Here is a 12,040-nt window from a genome sequence, read left to right as displayed (position 1 = left end):
TCTCCTCTGACTGTTTCTGGCAAGGATGAACTAACTTGTTGTTTATTTGAAATTGTCTAAAAATGACCCTCTGCCATTCTCATCATCTTGATGATTGGCAACTGTGGGAAGTGTGAACTGTGGGAATGGGATCCAAAAAAGTGCTGATATTAAAAAGAAAAAATAGTGTTTAGAAAACAGAAACTGTTCATAAAAGTACTGAAAGATTTACCCTAGAAAATATGAGAGGGACCTGATCTCCAAAATCGTCCGGCTTTGGAAATGGAGGATGTTAACAAACAGTAATGTAAGTTCTAGGCATTTAAACCCTGCTTTATGTGCAAATTCCAAAATAACCTTAACTATGAAGATACAATGATGCCTCAGTCTTATGGTATACCTTCATCACCCCTATATTTTAAAACTCGATTACTATGTAATAGCTAACAAGTTTTAAGAAATTCATTTACACTGTTTCCATATATTAAGAGATTCTGATCTATCATGTTTAGCGCCATAAAAACTTTCAAATTTATCATAGTAGAATGAAATTTTTAAAAATCTTTTGTTCTTTTGAATCCACCATCCAGTCGCCAGCACTTTGTTGACGTAAGTCAGGATAGGTTCATTGATCTGACAATCTAGCCCTTGAGTCCCCAAACTTTGGACACCCTGTAACCATGACTAGCTCAGTATAGTTACTACAATGAAAAACAGGCTGTGTGTGACAGAGGCATACCTGTCAATTGGGTGATCAATGTCAATGTGAGCTTGCCCTTTATTTTCTCTCCCGTGTGTTTGTTTTTCTTTGTATAAGTAGATGCAATAGTTAATGACAGGTTTCAGAGTAGCAGCCGTGTTAGTCCGTATTCGCAAAAAGAAAAGGAGTACTTGTGGCACCTTAGAGACTAACAAATTTATTTGAGCATAAGCATAAACTGAAATTTGTTAGTCTCTAAGGTGCCACAAGTACTCCTTTTCTTTTTGCAATAGTTAATGAATATAAGGAATAAGTCCAACATTTTTTACTATATTTTCATAATTAAGTTGTGTTTAATTAGCCCTTCATAAGTGACACATCTTGGAAATGCTACTGCAGAAAGATAGCCAAGTAAACATTTGATCAGTGGGCTGGCAGGAGTGTGGGGTCTTCCAAATAGCATGCAAGGCTCTAATTTAACTAAGAAGCTCCACATTTGTCTGAGATGCTGTTATGTGTGCACCTTGAACCATTCTGAAGCTGAAATAAAGTCTGATCATTGTTCCTATATGGTGAAAATGAACTGATGATATTGTTCAAAGTTAAGAAGAAAAGATCCAAATGAAGCAAGCATCAGATAAGATGCCAGCAACACAAGTATATGTTGCCAGCAATATGGGTATACCTCCCTGCTGATACTGAAAGGGAGAGTGGCTGAGTTTATTAATGACCAAAAACAATTGCAATGCAAGGAACATAGTACCTTTACTTTCATGTAAATAAAATTTGTACTTTCATGTGGTTTTCACATGGGCCAAAATATTATGTATTAAAATTTGCTGATATATATATCTGACATAATTAGGTTAAATTCTCATTCCTCAGCAAAGAGGAAAGGAAATGTGCTTTTGTGGTTAGTGCACAGGGCTGGCAACTCTAGGTTATCATTTATAATCTAACACGGACTCATGGTGAGATTTTGGACAGGTTACTTCATCACCTAATAACCAAATTTCCTCCTTTGTAAAATGAGAATTGGAATAATAATACTTATCTACCTCACAGTGGTGATTCACAGGTGTGGTTGGTTTTTGTTTGTTTGTTTTTTAAAGGCCAGAAGGGATTATTAGTCCAGATCCTCAAAGATATGTAGTCACCTAACTCCCAATGAAATCAATGGAAATTTGGTACTTAAATACCATTGAGAATCCGAGTCCAATGCTTTACATGATCATGTAGCCTGACTTCCTGCATAACACCACTGATAGAGACCCTGTATTTCCTGCATTGAATACCCCCTCCCAAAATCTGATTCAGCCACATCATCTCTTTTAAAAAGACTGACTTAAAGCCTCCAAACAAAGGAGAATCCATCAAATCTCTTGGTGTTATGAAGCCTGGTGAACGTCTGAGCTCCTCCAGCAGACCTGCTAAGTATTTACAGTGGAAATAACTTTCTAGTTATATAATATAGCTTTCCACTGAAGTAATACCATGCACCTTATCTCAATAACCTTTTCTCTCCCTTATTACTTTCCTGCCCCATAACCTGGATCTAGTAGCTGCTGCTTGAGGGTCGCCCAAGAAAGCAAGGTATTGTGCTATACGGCCTGAAAATGAAGAATAAACCTGGAGCGTGGTACCAGTCTATCATGGCATTATGCAGATTCCTGACTTGAATATTGCCTGGCTGTTCTGGCCACAGTATGCGAGCTGGGGGCCGGAAGGGTTCTGCACAGCCAAGCTCTCAGGGAGAGAGAGTGGTACGGGCTCTGGGTCCTCCGTCACTCATTGCTCCTGCCGCCGAGGTCGATGCTCTGCCCTTTAGCAGCTTGCCGAGCAGGCGAGGGGCCTGGCGGAGCAGCAGCGAGCAGAGGGAACGTCTGGAATCCCACCCTGGGCCGGTGATTGACATCCCGGAGGCTCGCTCCTCTTGCCAACCGCAGAGCAAAGCAGCCAATGAGCGCCGCGCGGGGCGGGTGCTGGGCTCGGGAGCCGCCGGTACTTAGACTCGCCGGTGCTGGGGGCAGCCCAGAGCGGAGCGGGGCTGTCCAGGGGAAGGTAGAGCGCGTCCAAGGAGCCGGAGCTCGGGGAGCGGCAGGGGCACCGGGGATGCTGCTGCTCACCTGCTCTGCGGCTCCCATGGGGACAAGAAGACTTTAAGGGAGTTGGGCGCTTGGCTGGAGCGGGGCGATCACGGGTACGGAGGGCGCGGGGGGTCGGTGTCAGGGGGCAGGAGCGGGGCCGGGAGATGGAAAGGGGCAGGCGGGGTGTCACGGCTCGGCTCCCGGGAACCAGACGCTGCCCTACCGTGCCTCCCCGTGCAGCCCCCGCCGAGCTGGGCGGCCGGGAGCCGGGGCAGAGCGTGCTCTGCTGGAGCCACCGGTGCGAGGGGGACGCTCCTAGCTCCAGCCGCCCGGCGTCCTTCTCCCCCTGGCCCGGAGACGCTGCGGTGAACTTTGTCCCCTTTGCCCGCCCCGGAGCCCAGGAGCCGGCGGGGACCCTGGAAGCGGGACAAGGTGCGGATGCCGCCCGGGACGCCGTTCGCCAGAGGCGGCAGCGGTCCCCACGTCTCCCGGGAAAGCTGTGCCCGCCAAACGCGGCTGCACCGCTGTGGCATGGTGCGGGTGCCCCCGGTACGGCTCCGTTCCCCGAGCCAGGCGTGTAACGATTGCTCCGGGCACGGGCAGGGAGCAGCCCCAAAGGGGCACAGTTGGAGGGGAGGGAGGGTTCCCCTAACGCGGGGAGCGGGGACGCGGTCCGGGAGGGGAAATCACTGAAACTCTGTGCCTGGATTTTTTTGTTCTTCCTCCTCTCCCTTTCCCCCTTCTCCCCCCCCCCCCCCCCCCCCCCACTTTCCCTCTCCCCGTCCTGCTTCTCTCCTCCCTCCCCCCCCCAGACCCGGCGATTCCTGCCCTCGCCTTGCCTTGTCATTGATGGGAAATCAACTGGATCGCATCACCCACCTGAATTACAGCGAGCTGCCGACCGGAGACCCCTCGGGGATCGAGAAGGACGAGCTGCGGGTCGGGGTGGCTTACTTCTTCTCGGATGAGGAGGAGGACCTGGACGAGCGAGGCCAGCCGGACAAGTACAGCGTGAAGGGCTCCAGCAGCCCTGGGCAGGAGACCCCCACTCACCACCACCACCACCAGCTGGTGCTGAACGAGACCCAGTTCTCCGCCTTCCGCGGCCAGGAATGCATCTTCTCCAAAGTCAGCAGCGGCCCCCAGGCTGGGGACCTGCGCGTCTTCTCGGTCTCGGCCCTGCCTGCCCTCTGCAAGCCGGGAGACCTGCTGGAGCTGCTCTACCTGGGGCCATCCGACCACCCACCCCCACCCCCGCACTGGGCAGTCTATGTGGGCAGCGGGCAGATCATCCACCTGCACCAGGGCCAGATCCGCCAGGACAGCTTGTACGAGGCGGGCGCTGGCAACGTGGGCCGGGTGGTGAATAGCTGGTACCGCTACCGCCCCCTGGTGGCAGAGCTGGTGGTGCAGAACGCCTGCGGGCACCTGGGTTTAAAAAGCGACGAGATCTGCTGGACTAACTCGGAGAGCTTCGCCGCCTGGTGCCGGTTCGGGAAAAGGGAGTTCAAAGCCGGGGGGGAGCTGCAGGCTGCTGCCGGCACCCAGCACCAGCAGCAGTACTATCTCAAGATCCACCTGGCTGAGAACAAGGTGCACACGGTGCGATTCCACAGCCTGGAGGATCTAATAAGGGAGAAGCGCAGGATCGATGCCAGTGGCAAACTGAGAGTGATCAAAGACCTGGCTATAGTGGATGGGAAAGAGTAACAAACAGCGGAGAGACGAGGTGCTCCCTTCTTTCCCCGGCTTGGCGAGAGCTGTCTGCCACAGACAGACCGGGGGCTTCGCTCTCTGGTGGGACGCAGTTTAAACCGGAATCCATGGGGCAACGTTCCAGAAAACCAGCATTCTTCTTACACCCATAACCAGTATTTGGTTTGGCTTTTAATAACATTTAATGAACGAAGAAAGAGAGGGGAAGAAAAGAGGGGTATGTGTGGAAGAGATTTACAAAGTATGTGGACAAAGTCTCTCCTGTCAGTCGATGTTGGCCATTCTAGCAACATGCTAATAAAATTTCAAATTGAAATTCTTTTACATTTATTTTCATGGCTTTAATCCATGATACCTTTTAAGCATTTGGGGCCATAGACGCGGATTTAGCTAAAGAGTTTTTCGCTAACATTTGCCTTTCAAACAAACTGTCTCAAATCTTCTGCTAGTTCTGTGGGGTGGGAGGAGGTTCTGTTTGTTTTATTTCTAAATACATCTTGTAGCCAGAGCCCTAATTTTAGTCCAGTAAACTATAGAAAGGTATTAATCAGGTGTAAGTCTTTTTACCTTTCTCTGGCAGAAACTGATCACAAGTTTAAAAATCTGTTCTTTTTTTTCCTTCCTATATGTTCTCTTTCTGCTAGATGTTCCCACAATACTTTAGTGTTCTACTCTTTTTGAAAATATTAAGAGTTAGTGAGCAGCTGCTTTCTTGAGAACAAAGCCATTCTGAAACATTAAATAAAGGAGGGGGAGTATTCTGGTGAGCAATTTACATACATGCTTTTCCAGAGAGCAATCCTGCAAGGTCTCCTGCTCTAGGTTTGCCTTGCATCCCACAGAGCTACTGCACCAGTACTCTGAGGATACTTGCCACCTCTTTATACGCTGCAAAGAAGCCAAAATAAAATTGAGTTTGGCATGCTGAGTGTTCCAAACTATAGCAATGTGACCAAGTTTCCCTTGCATTTCTAAATCCAATAAAAGAAAATAGGCTTAGTCTAAATTTAGAAATCCAAAGTTTCATAAAGAGATGCCTTTTATGTCATATGATCAATGCATTTTTTTTTATTTCAGATCCCATTCCAAGTTAATTCATTGATTAATTCTCAGTCTTGAAATAAAAAGATCATAACATTATATATATATAATCAGCTATCATTCTTAAGTATACTGGGACATTCCTAAATCTATCTATTATCCTTTTTTATTATTATTATGATGAGCAGCATACAATTTGTAATGACCAAGTTATTTTTGCTTGTATCGATACTGGAAAGAAAATGCATTTGGTTTTTGTTTTCCCCTCTCTATCAAGTAACAGATGGCAGAATTATTGTATATACACTCCACCCTCTCTGATATACTGTATCTTGGCTCCCTTCTATATTAAACAACATCATAAGCAACCTTGTTGCAACAGTACTTCATTTTAACAAACAAAGCATTTGCCTTCCATGACTGATGTTATGAGGATGGAGTGTACTTTACTAGAAGACAGATGTCAACATTTGTTTCACATAAGACATCTGTTTAAAAAAAAAGAAAAAGGGGAACTTGACAACCTTATAACGGAAGGTCATGTAACTGGTTTTATATTTGCTGATATGCTTGACAAAGTTATTTGGCAATAAAATGAGAAGGTGTTTCTTTTTTTTTTTTTTTCCTTCAAAGCACTGATCGTTACTACAACACTGTGTGAACAGCTTACTTTAGTAGGAGGAATTTTTAAAAGTGAATTTCTACCCATGTCAAACAGCTGATAGAATGGCTTCAAATTCCAATAACACACCTTTTAACAAATGTGTAATATTTTACATGTATTTTGATCATATTTGTTGGCTGATAACTGTGGCCTTATCAATAAAGAACAGCAGAAGCCTTTACATTATTGTATAGCATCCTAGGTGGACTTGAAATGGAGTACATTTCCCTAACATTGAACAGCTACTATAGTAGGTACTCTTTTTTTATCCCATTGGTGAGTTTAGTTTCTCTCTCTACAGCTGTGAAGTTAATGGTAAGGCAAGAGTGAGATATATAGTACCAAGCTTTATGCTCACAATAATAAGTGAAGTTTTGTTGAACAGGTGATAAGATTAGGGATGGCATTATCATTATTTAATATCTATACTGCATTAGTGCCCAAAAGTGCCATATGATACTTGGTGCAGTGCAAAAACACAGGAAGACATAGTCCCTGCACCCAATACACTTAAAGTCTAAAAAGACAAAATAATAAAGGGTATGGGGAAAGAATGATGGGCACAGGTTTAGTTAGTTACATTTCTTTTTCTTTTTTATTATGGTGCAAGGGTAGCGTGAGGGGGGAATGATAGGAGGGAGGAAATACATGGGGAGCAGGTAAGTGGGATAAGTAGGAAGATGAGTTTGTATGTTCTCCATATTTGACTTTTTGACTTCTGGAGCTAGATCTTCTTTTCCCTAAACTGCCCTGCTATGAGTAATACAGGAGCAGAAGCAGAATCCTTATATAAGCATCATGGTACATCCCCACTAATGGGAACTGCATAGTTTATTATGTTAATTCAGTGGATTTTTAAGAGATATTTGCTTTGAACTTGTCAGTGTTATTTCTCCACAGCCCATCCTTTTGGCCGTACAGTAATCTTAACTTCGTATGCTTTTATGGAGGAAACACTGGGCTGGGCTAGGCTTTGTAGATGTTAATGCCAGTACTCAGATCTCACTCATTATTGTAGAAGATTACTATTGAAATAGTTTAATACTTCTCCATTCATAATTTTCTCTGACTGCTGGTCCATATTGTTATTTATGTTGCACAAACTATGTGCTTTATAGACAGGTAGGAGAATAAAATCCCTACCCCAAAGAACTTACTTGGATATGCATGTGGAGATTTATTAAACACTTGTAGTAGTAGGCATCCTTAAGTCTGGAGAGACCATGGATATGTGCCCCTGAGAGGTAAAGAATGTACCGAGCTGGTTTAACGGCAGCCGTGGCTGTGGATGAAGAGACACACTTGAGAGTGACAATCTCTGCTGTGTGTGTCACATTTAAAGGTGATGTTTCAACCCTGTGGGCTCTGCCTCATGCGAGCTCTTTTCTCCTCTGCTAAGCTGGGTGGCTTCCTCTCGTAACTCCAGAGACCTTAGTTAAGCTCTTGTTTCCAAAGGTTGTGGTCTTGAGTGTGATCTTCACAGTTATCCACATCCATGTCCGTTTCTTCGAGGTCTTGCACACATCCCTGAACCGCAATTTTGGGCGTTGCTTGGTTCTTTTTCCAGATGCCAGTTCACCATAGAGGAGGTCCTTTGGGATGCACCTGTCATTCATTTGGCACACATGCCCAGGCCAGCGGAGGCATCTCTGTTTGAGGAGTGTTTGCATGCTGGGTATGCTGGCCCATTTGAGCACCTCATTGTTGGTGACTCTGTCCCTCCAGGAGATTCCAAAGATTCGACGAAGACAACGCACACGTTGAGCCTCTTTTCCTGATGAGAGTATAAGGTCCATGCCTCACTTCCATACAAAAGTGTGCTGATAAGATATGCACGATAGACACACATCTTTGTGTGTTCTGTCAGTTCATTGTTTTGTCATACCCTCTTGTTCAGTCTAGCTATTGTTGTAGCAGCTTTTCTGATGTGGATGTTGAGTTCCTTTTCAAGTGAGAGGTTGAATGTGATAGTGGACCCCAGGTATGTGAACTCATTCACCACTTAAAGTTTATAGTTTTACTTGTAGTAAGTCAATTGTATTCCAAAATATAGAGCTTTAATCCTGAAACAGGAACTGTGTAGATGGAGTCTTACTCTGGGGTGGGTCCCATTGCAAGATTGAGACCTAAATGATAATCTGTGAATACAGTAATTGGGTACCCTATTGCTGCTGTTAGTTAAATTATGGTCAGTATTTCCAAGATAAACCCAGATCTTATTTTAATTTTTGTTATTATGAAGGGATTTTACATTTGTAAAAACATGTCTTAGTTTGAAATCTGACATACAAAAATAGTCAATACTAGAATGGATCTTTTGACAAAATTTAATTTGATTTTTTTTAAAGTTTCAGTATAAGGAAAGTAATGAATGATGGGATTAGACACTTCTTTGAGCTGTTGTAAATCAAAAATAGGAGTTGTGTATGTTGAGCGTGGAGTAGGGATGGAGACAATGAGACAAATTCTGCTCTGATTAAAACTACTGTAAATCCATAGAAACATCCTGTGTTAATGGATTTTTCTCCAGATTTACACTGAAATAGCTGCCAGCAGAATTTCATCCCTACTGTAAATTTTAAAAGTGGCTATTGAACATGTGCATTTTCGCCTTTGCAGTAGAATTTTACTACAGCTAAATAATACAGACCTACATGTTAAGATGTATGTTCTGAACGCACTGTAATGGTGACATATGGTTGTGTGCATATTAATAGTACTGGAACTATGTTATTCTTGGGAAATAAACTATAATTGGCCCAATGGCATTTTACATTTAAAGCAGCCAATAGTATGTACTTAATTTTGTATTAACAGCAAGACTACTGTGTGCTAATCTATCTTGTGAACTCTTAAATACTTTCTTGACACTCTTATTCTTTTCCTTTTTGGGGGCCCTTAATCTGCAAACACTTATGCACATGCTTAACATTATTCATATGAGTATGGGATGACTCATGAGTAAAGATACTTCAGTGTTTGCAAGATCAGGCCCTTAAACCCTGCTTAAAAGCACAAAATTCCCTTACTTTAATATTTAATTTGACTTTTCAAAACAGGGATCCAATCCCACTCTTTCCGGGCAAATTCTCACTGGGAGTTTTGTGCGAGCGATATCTTCAAGATTGGCCTAAATAGCACCTACTTAACTGTACATACAGCAATTGTCCATGCAAAATTGGCTTTCTGTTGTACAGAATGGGTAATTGTTTATGTACATGATGCAGGCTTTCTGTGTATGTGTGTGCATGCGCGCACATGTGTGAGAGGTGCAGTTTATGGACCTGATTTTCAGCTGGAGCTGAGTAGCCATATCCATGGACATGGATGGAAGGTTTTTATTCTAGAAATCAGGCTCTATCTGAGCAGGTTTGGACAATAATGTAGTTGAGTCTCAGACTCATCAAACAAGAAATTCAGAGCTTAGTCTAAAATTCCTTTCTTTCTCTCTGTTGTATCCACACAGCCCCTCTAATATAATAAAATCACTCAAACTTTGGAGACTCCTTATGCTACCAGAGCAAAAACAGGGTGAGTAAAAAATGTGGTGTATCATTTGCCTTAACGAATACATATAGTAAGTTTAAACATTATTTGAACATAGAGTGGCACTGATATCTATCTATCTATCTATCTATATATATATGATCATGATTATTTTATTAGTGTCAGTATAAACTGCAATGTCATTTCAATGTGTTCCTTATGTGTGCCACAGACAGGTGCCTGAGGTTCACAACCAACTGGATTTAACACTATTCAAACATTTGTGCTTTAGGGTATGCTGCATTCTTCTGACACCTTTGAATTAAATATGTGGTCTTTGACATATTAGTGCTTAGTGGAGAAAAAAGTCAAGGAACACTACACTTTGCAACAATGAAGTACTATTTTAGAATGAAATATGTTGCTGCCAACTTGTGTGTTTATAAATAAGAGAATGTTCCAGAGAAATACCCATTCATCCTTCTGTTCAGTATATTTAAAAGGACACTGTCAAGGGAATTTCATCATTTAAATATTTTTTTCTTGCTGTTTGTAATGCCTTGGAAGCTTAACGCTGAAATTAGCTGTGCTCCATTGTGTAAAGATATTAATCTGTTGTTGTATAGTTCAGGGGTGGCCAACCTGAGTCTGAGAAGGAGCCAGAATTTACCAATGTACATTGCCAAAGAGCCACAGTAATATGTCAGCAGCTCCACCAATCAGCGCCTCTCTCTACCTCCCGCACCTTCCGATCAGCTGTTTCGTGGCATGCAGGAGGCTCTTGGGAGGAGCAAGGGCATGGCAGGCTCAGGGGAGGGGATGAGAAGGGGTGGAGTCGGGGAAGGGCCTGTGGCAGAGTTAGGGGTTGAGCAGTGTGCATTCCCCCGGCACATTGGAAAGTTCACACCTGTAGCTCCAGCCCCAGAGTTGGTGCCTATACAAGGAGCCACATATTAACTTCTGAAGGGCAGCATGTGGCTCCGGAGCCACAGGTTGGTCACCCCTGGTATAGTTGTTCCTAAGTGAGGGCAGAGGGCCTTGATTTATTATTTTAAAGCATAAGTATGTTTGTTTTCAAAAGCAAAAAGGGTAAGAGTTTCCAAAGCGCTCAGTATTGGCCTAACTTGTCTCCCACTGAAGTCAATAGTGAACACCCATAGATTGCAATGGAACTAGAGTTAAGTAAATGCTGACTGCTTTCAGAAATCCCACTCAATGTGCATAGGGTGAAACTTAACCTCACCCACTTCCCACAAAGGCCAAGTAATCTTTTGTGTGGGAGATAGACTCCAAAGCCCATGGCAGAGTAGATGCCGCAACCCAATCCCACATGAAGGTTTTGCATCACTTGAACCTCATAGTTATGGATTTTCTACTCCATTCACAAGCCATCTTCATACATATCAAACTATCTGGACCTGGTGCAAGACCCTCCCCCGTCCCGCCCCATAGCATTCACAGAGTGCAGAGGCTGCCCAGTATGGGTATTTAGATGGTAGTCACTGAACAACCCCACCAGTGGAATTAACTGGTGCTAGGGGGACAGTGCAGAGTTCAGTCTCACTCTTGAGAACTGTATCATCTTTACAGTCAATGAAAGAAAAATATTGGACCTACCAATCCTGTCAATGTCCCTTGAACTAACCCATTTTTCTGAAATGAAAATATGCTGCTATTTAAGATTAATACATCAAATAAGTGATTGCCACAATAGTGCTGGCACCTAAAAATCATCCTCCTCTGAGCATTAGCAACAGTTATTTCTAATCCGCTGTGCACTGTATATTTAGGTATATCCAGAATTTCAAATGAATACAGAAGCATTGATATGTTCCTGATAGTATTGCTTGCTACCAACAGTTACTAAAATGGCCCATTTGCTATGTGACAAATCCCTGCTTCACCTTTGAATTCAAACATTGTTTTATGGTGTATTTGCCTACGTAACAAGCTTTTTGGATTAGTCCTACCAAGCCAGCACTGATTTCATATCATTGCTTTTCCAAAAAGCTGCAGTTAAGAGTCATTAGTATTGAAAACTTCATTTTAATTGACCCATTGACTCATTTTAATTATGGCACTGAGTGTCAAGTGCTAGGACCCTGTGCAAAGAGGCACTTAAATTGCTGACTCATGCTGGCAGCCATCTCACCTGGGTTGTCTTAGTACCAAACAAGGATATAAAAGGGTTTGGCTCTCTAGTTCTCTCTCCAAGTTTGAGGAAACTAGGGAAAAGAAGGGATAAAGGTATAGAGATGCCCTTCAGTGAAAAGCCCTAGAAACAGTCAAGCTGAGAAGGTATTTTAGGCTGAGATTTATATTCATGCTTTATATAAAGATAGGAATTAGGAAGAGGGTAAGTTTGGA

General features: G+C 43.5%; 1 protein-coding gene across 1 annotated transcript; it reads left to right on the top strand.

The window, feature by feature from the left end:
- The first annotated feature begins 2,698 nt into the window (after positions 1 to 2,698).
- LRATD1 (LRAT domain containing 1) lies at positions 2,699 to 6,368 on the top strand. The gene is made up of 2 exons (XM_007052868.3): positions 2,699 to 2,879; positions 3,579 to 6,368. Exon 2 carries the CDS (start codon positions 3,616 to 3,618, stop codon positions 4,474 to 4,476), a length of 861 nt encoding a protein of 286 aa, XP_007052930.2. The 5' UTR covers positions 2,699 to 2,879; positions 3,579 to 3,615; the 3' UTR covers positions 4,477 to 6,368.
- Positions 6,369 to 12,040: the final 5,672 nt, after the last annotated feature.

This window comes from Chelonia mydas, chromosome 3 (assembly GCF_015237465.2).
Source record: "Chelonia mydas isolate rCheMyd1 chromosome 3, rCheMyd1.pri.v2, whole genome shotgun sequence".
NCBI lineage: Eukaryota > Metazoa > Chordata > Testudines > Cheloniidae > Chelonia > Chelonia mydas.
The sequence above is the reverse complement of the archived record's forward strand: the minus strand, read 5'-3'. Positions and strand labels throughout refer to the sequence as shown.